This window comes from Sorex araneus, chromosome 4 (assembly GCF_027595985.1).
Source record: "Sorex araneus isolate mSorAra2 chromosome 4, mSorAra2.pri, whole genome shotgun sequence".
Lineage (NCBI taxonomy): Eukaryota > Metazoa > Chordata > Mammalia > Eulipotyphla > Soricidae > Sorex > Sorex araneus.
Genome location: NC_073305.1, coordinates 192,146,373 through 192,159,132, shown reverse-complemented (window position 1 = coordinate 192,159,132; position 12,760 = coordinate 192,146,373). Strand labels below are relative to the sequence as shown.

Here is a 12,760-nt window from a genome sequence, read left to right as displayed (position 1 = left end):
CCTGGACACTGCAGGGGAGGAAAGGGCAGCTGTAGTCCTGGGGCCCCTCACCAGCAGTCCAGGCAGGAGCCCAGGCTTAGCTGCCTCTGCCCATCACCTCGGTTGCCCCATTTGCGAAACAGGACAAGAATCTGGCCTCTGGTGGCCCCACAAGCCCGGCAGGGTGGACGATAACCTTGCATGGGGCCCCGGCTCTATGTGGTCCCCAAGCCCCACTAAAGTGCTCCCTGGGCAAAGCCGGGCCAGTCCTGGACCACAGCCCAGGATGGCAGAGAGGAAAAAAATTACAACCTCAGAGCTCAGGATACATACGAGGGAAGTTCCCACTGTCCCCAAAATATCAGGGTGAGGTGAGGTCAGGTCAGGGCACCAGAGCCTGGGGGAAGAAGGGGACAAGGGGTCAGGCTGGCCCCTAACCCATTCCAGTGCCTTAGAACTGTAAGGAGCAAGTGGGCTGCCAAGTTCCCTTGGGACAATCAGTGTGGAGGGGCCTGGCCTCCCCGTGGGGACCACACCTGGCTGAGCCCCCAGCCCCGGGCCCAGCCAAGACCACAAGCGCGGGTGGCCCCAAGCACCTTTATTCTCTGCCAGGTGAATAACAGCAACTCCCAGAACCTCCAGCCAGGCAGGCGGGGCAGGGACCCCTGGGCAGACAAGGCAGGGGCACACGGGAGCCCCCCAGGTTGACTTCTGTTTTTTTCTGATCCACAGAAAAGGTAAGAAGACACCCCCCCAAAAAAAAAATCAAAGACAAATCCTCAATCCCCCCACCCAGACCCAAAGCACAGTGAGAACCTGTGAAGCTCTACAGCGCCCACTATGGGCGAGTCTCTCTCCGGAGACTGAACCTCAGCTCTGCCCCTGCAGGGCAAAGGGAACCCCTCCCGTGAGGGTAGGGACAGCCCCCCCAAACCAGGGTCCTTGGGGCGGGCGCGAACCGGCTCATCGAGCAGTCTTGCAAAGAACCCCACGATGACCCCACAGCTGCCCTCAGGGCCTCTGACACAGAGCACGGGTTTGGGGGTGCCCAGCAGGGCAGCTGCCCAGCAGCCTGACCCCACCGGCACCCCCACATCAAGGCACAGCCCCGGGGGCCTTGGAGCCGGGTTCCCGGGCCCTTGGATACCAGGGGTGCCCGGGAACAGTCTGGCGTGGCTAGAAGACAGCAGTGCGGGGACACCAGGGCGTGTCCGGGTACAGGTGGCAGTGGATGGAGCGAAACCTGCGGGGACAGAGGGGCTGGTCTGTGGGTGTGGGCGCCACCCCACCCCGCACCCCCGGCACGCTGCCCCGCGTCCTCACCTAGAGGGGTCCGCGCCCACGGAGAAGGGCCCCCTGATGTGCACGGCATTGCGCTTGTTCTCGAACACTCCGTAGCTCAGAGTCACCTGCAGGGCAGCAACAGGCGCTGGGGGCCCTGCTGACCCTGGCCCCGCCCCTGGCCCCGCCCTCACGGCGCAGCTGGAACCCGAGGCGGGCCGGACCCAAGGCCGCACCTGCTCATGTAGCTCTGAGGGCGGCACCTGCTGCAGGTTCTCCAGGTGCGAGTGGAAGAGCCCGCTGCGGGTGAGGGGCACGTGCAGCAGCGCCTCCACGATGTAGCCCACCGTGCAGTCATCGGGCAGCCGGATCCGCTCGGCCGTGCTCAGGAAGTGGCCCCCGCTGCAGGAAGGGCGCGGTGAGCAGCCCGCCCCTCAGGCCCCCCGCCCGAACAGCAGGTGTGGCTGCCTGAGGTACCCCCGCCCCTGCCCGGACCGCAGGTGAGGCCTTACCTGGCCCACGGGCTCATCTTCAGCGCCAAGCCCCGGCTGATGCAGAAGCCAGCCCCGCCCGTGGCGAACCAGAAGTGCACAGGACGCTGTGGAGGGAGGCGGGTGAGCTGGCCGCAGGACCCCCGCCCCCTACCGCCGCGCCAGGGCCAGGCCTCACCAGCTTGTTGTCTCCCACCCGCTCCGTGGCCTGGATGGGCCTGTCCAAGCTGGGCTTCCCGATGTACACGTCCTGCGTGTGCTGGAAGCCGGCCAGCAGCCGCAGCAGGGCACGCACATTCACGTAGTTGTCGTCGTCCACGTGGCAGAACCACCTGTGGAGAGGGGGCGTCAGGGCGGGGCCGGGGCCAGGGACCCCACCGGCAGGCCCGCACTCACTTCCTGCCCGACGCCACGAAGCGGTCATACTCCACGGCCATCTTGCAGGACAGGGCCTGGCGGCTGTGCGCAGCCGAGCAGTTGGTGTTCACCACGTTGGCTGTGGACGTGAGGGGGCGGTGAGCAGACAGGGCCCCACCCGCCCCGTTGCCCGCGGCTCATGGGCAGCTTTTCCCAGCCAGGGACACCTGTTGTCTCCACATCAGCTCAAAGGGCTCATTTGCATGAGAATGGGGGACAGCGACCGTTTGAGGACAGGGCCTCGCAGGCGTGGCCTCCTGACCTCGGCCAGGGGGCGGGGGGACACGGGGGGTGGGGGGGTGGGGGGGAGGGTCAGGCACCAAACCCCTCCGCCAGTCCGGGGCTCACCCCTGTGCCTGTCCAGGAGCTCGTCATCTCCGTCCGTGAAAATGAAGGTCTGGAAGGACAAAGGCTGCCTTGAGCACACAGCGGTGCCCCCCAGGCCCCTCGCCGCACGGCCCCCGAAGCACGGGCCAGGTGGGGAGGCCCACCCACCAGCTCGCACCTGGCCATAGGTGGGCGCGCCCTGTTGACACAGGGCCTGCCCTGCACCACCCACCGGTGGCATGGGGGTGATGGCAGGAGAGGTGGCTTCTGGAAGCCAAGTCTCAGTCAGTGGGGACAAAGGCTGTGGCTGGGCGGCTGCCAAGCCCCGGGGACAAAGGGCGGGGGGGGGGGGGAGGGTGGATCGCAGACATTGTCCGGGCCAGGGGTACCCGGCCATCTTAACGGAGCTGCATTAAGCGGGAGTGGCCGCGGCCCATTATCATACAGCTGGCCTGGTTAACTGGGCAGGGCAGGGGGGCACAAGGCCCAACAGACAGGGCCACATCCCTGCCTCCCTGAGTCTCTGCTGGGCAGATTACCCCCAAACCCCCGTGCCACCACTGCAGGCTGGTGGAAGTGGGAAGGTGCCCAGCGCGCCCCACCCCCCACAACCTCTCCTGCAGCTCGGCGGGAAACTGAGCCGGCTGGCAAGGCTGCCCAGGGCTCCACAGTGCCAGGCCGGTGCCACCTTGCCAACCTGCCTCTAAGGAGTGGGGCTGGCAGGGTGGGGCAGAGCTGCTGGTGCCCGCCTGGGCCCGTCCCGGCACGGGGAGGAATGTCCCCCTGGGGCCCAGCCCTCCCAGCGCGTGCCGTCTAGCGGAGCCGCTGCGGCAGCCCATGCAAGCCGGGCACTGGGGGCTGGGCCAAGGCAGCAGGAGACCCCACTCTGTCCCAGGGGCCCCGAGGGTCCTGGAGAGGGCCCTCTCCACTCTCCCGGCCCCGCACAACAACAGGGATCCCACAAGAGGCATCTAACAGGCCCGTCGACACCTTGGCTGAGGGACCCCACAGCAGCCGGAAGGCAGCCCCGGGCGCCCGCAGGCACGGGCTCGTCCCGCCAGCTGCCGGCATCCTGGGCCCAGGAATGCCGTGGGAGGCGGGGGCCGGCCCGTGCGGGCGCCGCGGCCGCCCTGGATTAAAAGGAAAATGCTTTCTTAATGAGATCAAGCGCGCGGCTCTCCACTCTCCCGCTCTTTGGTGGAGCCTGAAAACCAGGCCCAAGGCTATGGAGATTAAAGTCACCTTTGTTCGGCGGGAGGGCAGGCTGGCGGGGTGCCCCAGCGAGCCCGGCCCGGCCCGCGTCTGCCCCGCAGCCGGAAGGCTCCCTTCCTTACCCACTCAGCTGAGCCAGACCCCTGGGCACAGGGGTGCTCTGCCCACCCTCCTCTCCTCCCCATGAGGCTGGCGGAGGGCGGGGGGCAGGGGGGGACACTCGCAGGAAGTGGCATTGTTCCTGGAGCCGCAGCTCAAAGAAACACAGGATGCCAAGGTCTCCCATTGTGGGCTGGGTGGGGCAGACTCACAGGGCCAGAGGCCAGACCCCCACCCTGGACCAGGCACAGCCAGGGGCTTCCTGCATACCCCTTGCAGCTTGGAGTGCCCAGCCTGCTCCCCCTGGCCACGGTGCAGCTTGCCTGGCACCTCCTGGAAGTCCTCCTCCCCATCCATTCCGTGCCCACACCCTCTATCTCCGGGGGCTGCCCTCGCACCAGCGCCCTGGTGGCAGTCACTGCGGAATGGCACTTGGTGGAGCAGACAGGCTCAAGTCCCCCACTCCACTGTCACGTCCCAGCTGGGGGCAAGTCCGGCTTCCTGCGTGGAGGTGGGGGGCGACGCCCAGCCCCCTGCCAGGGTCCCGCCAGGACTTGCAGTTGACATTGCTGGCCGCATCCCGGGTTCTCCTGGAGGTCCCCGAGGGGGCTGCATGCGGCAGGGGGCGGGGCGCGGGGACTGTCAGTCAGGGACTGGGGGGCCGGCGGCCCCTCATCACCAGGCAACCTGAGTGGCCGCAGCCCCGCGGGTTCCCATGGCGCGGCGCCGCCTTTCTCCGCGGGAGAAAAGGCCTTTGTTAGGGCCCCCAGGGGCCGCCGCCGAGAGCAGGGGACTCGCGGGGCTGGGAACCCGCAGCCAGACAAAACCGCCGCGCCCCCTCCCCGCGTTCCCAGGACCCCTCCCGGCCCAGACGCGCGCCCCTTCCCCTCCCCGAGCCCCGCCCCCGGCCCGCCGCGGCCCGCGGGGGAGAGTTTGAAAGTGGGGCGTGTCCCGTCTTCCTTCTGCGCCGAGGGGCACCCGCGGGCGCCCCAGCCCAGCTCTGCGTGCGCGCCCAGGGTGCGGGCCGGGGGTCCGCGTCCCCGCCGAGGAAGGACGCTCCCGCCGGGGTCCGGCCCGGGAGGGGCGCCCGGTCCCCGCCACCAGCGACGCTCACCATGTCCTTGTGCCGCGAGATCCACGTCTCCAGCAGCAGGTCCAGGCGCGCGCGGTGGAACTTCTTGGTGGTCTTGACGGCGATGAAGACGTCGCGGGGCGCCAGCGGCTCCCCCTGGGCGCGCGGGGGCCCGTCCGCGGGACGCGCGGCCCCGTCCCTGCGTGCGCGGGCCAGCAGGCCGAAGTACTCGGACAGGCCGTGCACCTGGCGGCGCCGCGCCCCGGCCGCGCCCGCGGGACCCTCGGGACCCTCGGGACCCTCGAGGCTGCGCAGCGCGCGCCGGGCGCCCTCGGCTGGCGGCGGCGGAGGCGGCGGGTCGGCCGTGAGCACCAGCAGCCCGGCCAGCAGAGCGCCCGCCAGCGCCAGCAGCAGGCGGCGGCCGCAGCGCTTGAGCATGGTGGGGCGGCGGCCACGAGACGCGCCCGCTGCCCGCTGCCCGCTGCCCGCCGCACGCGCCGGCCGCTCCCGGCGCTTAAAGCAGCGCGGAGACGCCGCCCGGGGCGGGGCGGGGCGGGGCCACGCCCCCATGGGCACGCCCCGCGCGTCCATTGGTCGCTGAACTGCGGGGCGGGGCCTGCCGCCGCGGGCTGCCGGGCTGGGCCTCCCCACGTGGGGCCGCCGCGGGGGGCTGGGAAGTGCGGGGCGTACACGTGCACGCCCCGTCCGCCGGGGTCGCCCCCGGCCCGGGTCGCCGGGCGGCCGGCACGCGGAGGCGGCGCGCCCCGGGCCCTCGGGCGGGTCCCCGCGGGTGGGCGCGGACGCACACCTGCCGAGAAGGCGCCCTGGATGAAAGCCGCCGCCGGCCCATTTGGTCCGGGGCGCGCGGACCGCGGGGGGCACCGCCGCGCCCCGGGCCCCCCCACCGGCCTTCCCACGGGCCAGCGGGGCCCGCACTCAGCCCACCCTCACCCGCCGCTCCCCGGCGCGCGGAACTTGTGGACAAGCCCCTCCTGGTCCCGGGGCCACGCGTGCGGCCAGTCCCTCCCCACACTCCAGCCTGGGCACTGTGGCCCATTTGCTGCGGCCCCGCAGGGCGAGAGGCGTGGTGGAGCCGGGGGTTCCCAGACTTCCCTCTCCCACCCCAGGTCATTAGCAGGCAGATGCCAGAGCAGATGGGGCTGGAGGTGCCTGAGTGACAAGTCTCCCACACTGTCACCTCCTGTCATAAACCCATCCTCCTCCTGCCGCGAGGGCGGGGACGTGGGGGGCGAGGAGAGAAGGCCCTCATGGCTGGTGGGGCCCAAGGGGCTGGGCAGCAGAGGCAGCTGAGTCAGGCCTCACGGCCCACCGGTCATTCCTTCTGCAGTATCTGCCCGTCCTGTTCCTTCTCCATTCCACCATGTAGGGGGCAGGGAGTGGGGTCAGGAAGCCTCTTGAACCTTAGAGTCCTTGGGGAGGGACAGAAGAGGCCAGACGGTCTCAGGACCCAGCCCCAGGCCCAGCTCCAGACAGACAATGTCTACCTAACGCTGACACCTGGGAGTCTATGCCTTCGTGTCATGCATGCACACAGACAAGTAGGCATACACACCAGGCAGGCAGGCATGCACCATGCACACACAGGCAGGCAGGCAGGCACGCACCACGCATGCACCCAGGCATGCATGCACTCACTGACAGGTTCACAAGGCCCCAGGGCAGCGGCCACAGCTCATACCCTATCAGGGTCAGGTACACACACTCAGTAAGATGCTGGCTGATCAAGGGATGGAAGGAGGATAGATGGATGGAAGGGTAGATGGATGGGTGGAAGGCTGAATGGATGGGTGGATGGCTGGGTGGATGAATGAATGGGTGGCTGGGTAGGTGGGTAGATGGATGGATGGGTGGGTGGGTGGGTGGATGGTGGGTGGATGGATGAATAGATGGCTGGGTGTATGGACAGGTGAATGAATGGGAGGGAAGATGGGTGGACTGATGGATGGGTGAATGGGTGGATGGATGGGTGGATGGGTGGATGGATAGATATACAATGGACAGACAGATGGCCAGACAAATGGATGGATGGATGGATGGATGGATGGATGGATGGATGGATGGATGGACAGATGGATGGATGGGTGGAAGGATGGAAGGATGGGTGGAAGGATGGATACACGCATGCTGGCAAGTGATACACTTGATACACTCCTGGTCCTGGCAAGTGAAAGGAGGGGACAGCTCCAGAGGGATGTTGCTTCTGTCTGTCCGTGTACTCACCTTCTGGGCTCCGACCTGAGGGGCCCCGGCCCAGCCCCCACACTGGTGCCCCCGAACAGGCTGAAAGGGCGGGCTTGGGAGCCTTGTGGCTGGGGGGGGCTCTGGTGGCCCCCTAAGCTGGTCTGCGCCTCTGTTCTAAGGGTCTCTGCAGCAATGGGGGTGTTAGAGAAGCCATGTGGGAGCTGTGAGGGTCTGAGCAGGACCCAGGGCACTGGTCAGGCAGAGGCCCAGGCCCAACCACATGTAACAGGCAGCCCAGGGCAGGCCAGTCTGTGTGTCCCCTGGGCTGGCGTCCTGTGCGTTCCAGCAGGAGTGAGGGGAGCCCTGCTCCTTGCCCCTCCTTCCTGCCTTGGCTCTGCCCACTGCACACCCCCACCTGGTGGCCCCCCGAGGCCGAGGGGCATAGAGGACAGGATGTAGGGGCTGCAGGACCCCCTAGGGGGCTGGGCACCAGGAGGCCCAGCAGCAGCTACAGGTATTGGTCACTGGGGGCACCAGAGGCCACTCGCCCACATAGGGAAGGCGCCAAAGTCCAGTGGCCTGAGGCGTCTGGCCTGCATGGCCAGTAATCCCCGGAGGCGGGGGCCAGACCTCCTTCCTGCAGGGTGTCACTTGAGGCCAGAGGATGCTGCAGCCGGTGGACAGTGGCCCGCTGGGGCGGAAGGATCCCGCAGGCTTCCGGGGGTGACCGCAGCACAGAGGGGTGTGGGGGGGTGGGAGGGGGCGGGCAGTGGGGCTGGGGCCATCGGCTGAGACTGAGCGAAGGGGGTGCAGAGGTGGACCCCCGTGGCCCTGCCACCCCCATGGCCTCCAGGCTGCTCTGCTGAGGCCAGAGGTGGGGCTGTTGCCCAGCCTGGGTTAACCTCCCAAACAGGAAGGTGCTGACAGGGCCGGAACCTGAGAGCCTGCCAGGGCCACTGCAGGGGGACATCCACAGGGACCCCCACTTCCCCCACTCTGCCCAACTCCCACAGCCCAAAGGCCTCCAGCAGGCGCCCAAGCAATGCCAACCCAGGGGAGGGGTGGGTGCCCAGGATCCCCTGGAGATGCTGAAGCCGCTGTCAGTGGACGTCGCGGCCATGTCCTTGCTCCATGATCCGAGGCTCTGGGGTCAGCCCGGCCCTGGGGAGTGGGGGGCAGGTCTGAGGGTCTCCTAGAAATGGGGTTTAGCACTGCCCTGCCTGTCGCCTGCCCAGGGGTCCCTGAGTCACAGGGAAGCTCAGGCACAGCCGGCAGAGAAGCTGCCAACGTCACGCTGCTAGCCCCTTTCCAGCCCTCTGGGTGCCCAGAGGACACCCCGACCTCCACTCCCTGCAAGCTCCTCTCTGGGTCCACATGGCAGCAGAGAGGCTTAAGAGAAAGTGCAGGGAGCACTGCCTGAGAGGCTAGTGGACTGCAGCTACTGTCCCAGCCCCAGCAAGCCCGGTGAGCTGCCTGGAGAGGGAGGCCAAGGGGGCCCCCACACTGGCCCACAGTCTGCTGAGGGGCTCTGCTCCTTTGAAGCCCTCCCAAGATCTCTGCGGCTTGTGCCCACTGAGCAGGGCTGGACACCACTATCCGAGTGCCCCTGTGCTGCCCCCCCCAGTTTCCTCCCTACCCAGAGGGTCCCCGGGGACAGTGTTCCCCTTGGCAGCCAGGGCTGCAGGCAGGCGGGCTCGTGAGTGGGGATCAGGTTTGACCCCAGGCCCGTGCCCCGCCGTGAGGCCTCTGTGTCTGGGGCGTGGGAACAAGGGCCCGGCGGCTGCCTCGAGGCTAAGGGCAGGCAGCCGGAGCCCCACTTACACTGCTGGACCCTGCCCAGAGCCCTGGGGACCTCGGCCAGCCCTGGGTGCTGCAGGGAGGCACCTGACCACCCAGAGAATGGAGGGGCAGCCAGGGGGCCCTGGGGGGCAGCCCCTCCCTCCGTGGCAGGTGGCTCACCTCGGGGACAAAGGAAGTGTGCGGGGAGGCCTGCAGGGGACGGGGACCCACAGACACGTGTGCTAGAGGCATGGGGGGCCCTGGCCACTGCCGAAGGGGGCAGCCAAGGGGCCAGCAGCCCCCAGCTCCGCAGGCCGTGAGGGCAGGCCCCGAGCTCGCCCACAACTGCCCACACAGAGGCCCTGTCCCATTCGTGCCGAGCCAGGCTGGGCCAGGCTGGGCTCCTGGCCTCAGCCCCCACCAAGCACCCTGGCTGCCAGCTGTACCCAGACGGCTCCTGAGCTGCAGGCCACGGTGACAGAAACAAGGTGCGTGGCCGCCCCCTGGAAGCAGGACAGGGCAGCTGCCCATCTGGCCACCTCCTGCTGGTGGGCTTCCTGGGGGTGGCTCTGGGCTGTGGGAACAGGCCCCTGCTCTGCTCCCAGAGCCCGCGGCCACCCCTGGGGACCCGGTCAGCCAGCTCAGGTGTCCACTCCGCCCATGCGGAAGGTGGAGCCAGGCCATCACCTGAACTCCGGGAGGCTGGCTGTCCAGGAGGGTCCCCGGTGCCCCCCGCCTGCTGTCTCAGCGTCTGCCAGGGCTTGCAGGGCCCCCATGAGGCTGAGGCCTGACTCCCGCCTGGCCGGGGGCGGGGAAGGTGCCCCTTTCCTGCTGCTTCAGGGTCACATCCAGTGGCACGCGGGGCTCATTCCTGTGCCCCAGGATCACTTCTGGGAGGGGGCGCCCAGGGTGAGTGAGGCGGGGTGTCGGGGGACCTGGGGTGCCCCCGCTGCAGCCCCCACACACAGTCTAAACTGAGGGGAGCAGCCTGCCGGGACTCGCCCGCGTGCTCGGGGGCGCCCACGCAGTGAGGTTGGGGGACCTCTGCCACTGGCCCAGATAGAACTGGAGGGCACCCCGTTGGCATCCCACCGGAGGGCAGCACCCCAGAATCTCTTGGTCCTCCTGTGTACTGGCGCTGGGCCAGGCAGCAGGACCCTGGGGGAAGCAGGAAGCAGAGACCCCCGCAGAGGGGCCAGTCTCACTTTCCTGGGGTCCCCACCTGCCCTCCTACCCGTCTCCTCTCAGAACCCCGACAAGCTCCTGCCTTGCTGGAGGTCCGGACCTCAGGGTCTGTCTCCTCTCAGTAACTGAGGGTCCCTGGGCAGTGGGGAGACCGTGCCTGATGGGACAGCGGCCCACCTCTGTCACGTGCTCTCCAGGGCTTGGAATGCCCATCTCGGGAGCTCAGGGCACCCCCACCTCTGCACACTCTGCCCCCAGGACCCCCGTCTGGCAGCAGGAAGGTGGAGTGCCTGGCTGGCCAGCACCCGCCGCGCGAGGCTGGGAGTGTGGGTGCCTTGTGAAGTGGGGGCAGAGGCGGCAGCCTCGGGAGGGGCATCCCCGCCACCTGGGCAGGGACAAGTCTGCCCCGGTCTGCTCGGTCCTGACCTCTGTCCACCGCCCCACGGACACCCTCCAGACCCCCTCAGGATCAGGCTGGAGCAAGAAATTGTGGGGTTGGTGCCCATCTCTGCCCAGGTTTGCGGGGAAAGTAATTTTCTCTCGCAGAAGAGGGCTTCAGGAAGGAGAGGAAGGGGAAGCACTGGGAAAGGAAGGGAGACTCGCAGGGGAGCAAGGCAGGGAGGATGCAGCCCTGCACCACCAGCCACACCCCTGCCAGGAGGAAGGCCTGAGTCCAAGCTGGGTGTGGCCCAAAAACAGAGAGAGAGAGGGAGGGAGAGAGAGAAGGAGAGGGAGAGGGAGAGAGAGAGAGAGGGAGGGATGGAGAGGGAGAGGGAGAGGAAGGAGGTAGGGAGGGAGAGGGCGGGAGGGAGAGGGAGAGAGAGGGAGAGGGAGGGAGAGGGAGGGAGAGGGAGGGAGGGAGGGAGAGGGAGAGGCACAGGGAGGGAGAGGGAGGGAGAGGGAGAGAGGGAGGGGAGGGAGAGGAGAGAAAGGGAGAGGGAGGGAGGAAGAGGGAGGGAGAGAGAAGGAGAGAGAGGGAGAAAGAGGGAGGGAGGGAGGGAGAGAGAGAGGGGGAGAGGAGGAAAGAGAGAGGGAGAGGGAGGGAGAAAGGAGAGAGAGAGGGAGAGGGAGGGAGAAAGGAGAGAGGGAGAGAAAGAGGGAGGGAGGGAGGTAGAGGGAGAGGAGGGGGAAAGAGAGAGGGAGAGGGAGGGAGAGAGAGAGTGAGGAAGAGGAAGGGAGGGAGAGGGAGAGGGAGGGAGGGAGAGGGAGAGGAAGGGAGGGAGAGGTAGAGGGAGAGGAAGGGAGGGAAAGGGAGAGGGAGGGAGGGAGAGGTAGAGGGAGGGAGGGAGGTAGAGGGAGAGAGGGAGGGGGAAAGAGAAAGGGAGAGGGAGGGAGAGAGAGAGTGAGGAAGAGGGAGAGGAAGGGAGGGAGAGGAAGGGAGGGAGAGGGAGGGAGGGAGGGAGAGGGAGAGAGGGAGGGGGTAAGAGAGAGGGAGAGGGAGGGAGAGAGAGTGAGGAAGAGGAAGGGAGGGAGAGGGAGAGGAAGGGAGGGAGAGGAAGGGAGGGAGAGGGAAGGAGGGAGAGGGAGGGAGGGAGGGAGAGGGAGAGGGAGGGAGGGAGGGAGGGAGGGAGGGGTGGAGGCTTCTGGTGGAGTCGTGTCCTCTCAGGCGGGAGTGGACTCTTCACCCTGGCCGGCGGGTGCTCCTGAGGCGGGCTCCGTCAGCCTGTGCTCCCCAGGGAGCATGGCTCTGCCCTGCTGCTGCTGTTCGGCCCTAGAGCCTCTGCCCCCTCTGTGAGCCGCGCCTGGCCCTGCTGCGGGGAGCTGAGGCGGGGCCCAAGCAGCTGGAGGAGGGTCTGTCCAGTCCAGACCAGGACTGCTGCCCGCCGCGGGCCCTTGGGGGCCTGTCATGGGCAGAGGCCGGGGCTGTGGGCGGGGTCAGGGCAGGAGGAAGCCATTTGCAGAGCTGGGTGGAAATTAGTGGGGTACAGGGGTTGGGCGCAGCAGGTCAGGTGCAGGGTCAGGCCAGAGAGGCAGCTCAGGGGGGCTCATAGCTGATTCAGGCTCGATCCCCAGCACCCCGTACGGTCCCCCGAGCACCGACGGCCAGGAGTGATTCCTGAGTGCAGAGCTGTGACGGAGTCCCAAGCACAGCTGTGTGGGCCCAAAATAAAAACAAGACCAGGGTGCAAGGCCAGAGTGCAGAGGTCAGTGGTGAAGGGTTTTGGTGCAGGGCCAAGGTATGGGAGTGCAGGGTGCAGGGGTCAGGGCACAGAGGTAAGGGTGCAGAGGTCGGGGCCAGGGTGTAGGGACCGAGTGCAAGGGTCAGGGTACGCGGGTCAGTGCACAGAAGGTCAGGGTGCAGGGGTCAGTATAGAGTTCTGGAAAGTGTGAGGCTCCCGATGACTTCAGGGAACAATGTACCAGAGGAGAAAACAAACTCTGAAGGACCTGGCTGGAACCTTCCAGAAGCAGCAGGAGGAAGTCGTGGGAGGGCGCACGAAGGTTGGAGGCAGTGACAGGAGAATGGAGGGGCCAGGGGCCAGCCCGAGGACCAGACTGAGGACCAGCCTGGGGAGGAGACGCCCAGATGAAAGGCCCGGAGAAAGGATTAGCTCCCAAAGGCCGCTCGGCGCCATGGCAACGGGCAGCAGAGACCAGCCCTGTGGCCGCCCTCCCGGCTGGTTAACCGGCCAGCAGCACAGTGAGGAGACCCCCCCCTCGGCTCCCACAATCCCTGGACACCCAGGCAGGTGGGGGGAGGGGGCAGACGGCGGCC

General features: G+C 67.7%; 1 protein-coding gene across 1 annotated transcript; it reads right to left on the bottom strand.

Moving 5' to 3' along the window:
• Positions 1-562: 562 nt before the first annotated feature.
• LFNG (LFNG O-fucosylpeptide 3-beta-N-acetylglucosaminyltransferase) lies at positions 563-5,381 on the bottom strand. The gene is made up of 8 exons (XM_055135698.1): positions 4,921-5,381; positions 2,517-2,565; positions 2,148-2,247; positions 1,930-2,083; positions 1,773-1,858; positions 1,497-1,662; positions 1,303-1,388; positions 563-1,222 (listed from the first exon to the last, which is right to left on the bottom strand). The coding sequence occupies exons 1-8, from the start codon at positions 5,314-5,316 to the stop codon at positions 1,156-1,158; spliced, it is 1,104 nt and encodes a 367-aa protein (XP_054991673.1). The 5' UTR covers positions 5,317-5,381; the 3' UTR covers positions 563-1,155.
• Between the last annotated feature and the right edge of the window lie 7,379 nt (positions 5,382-12,760).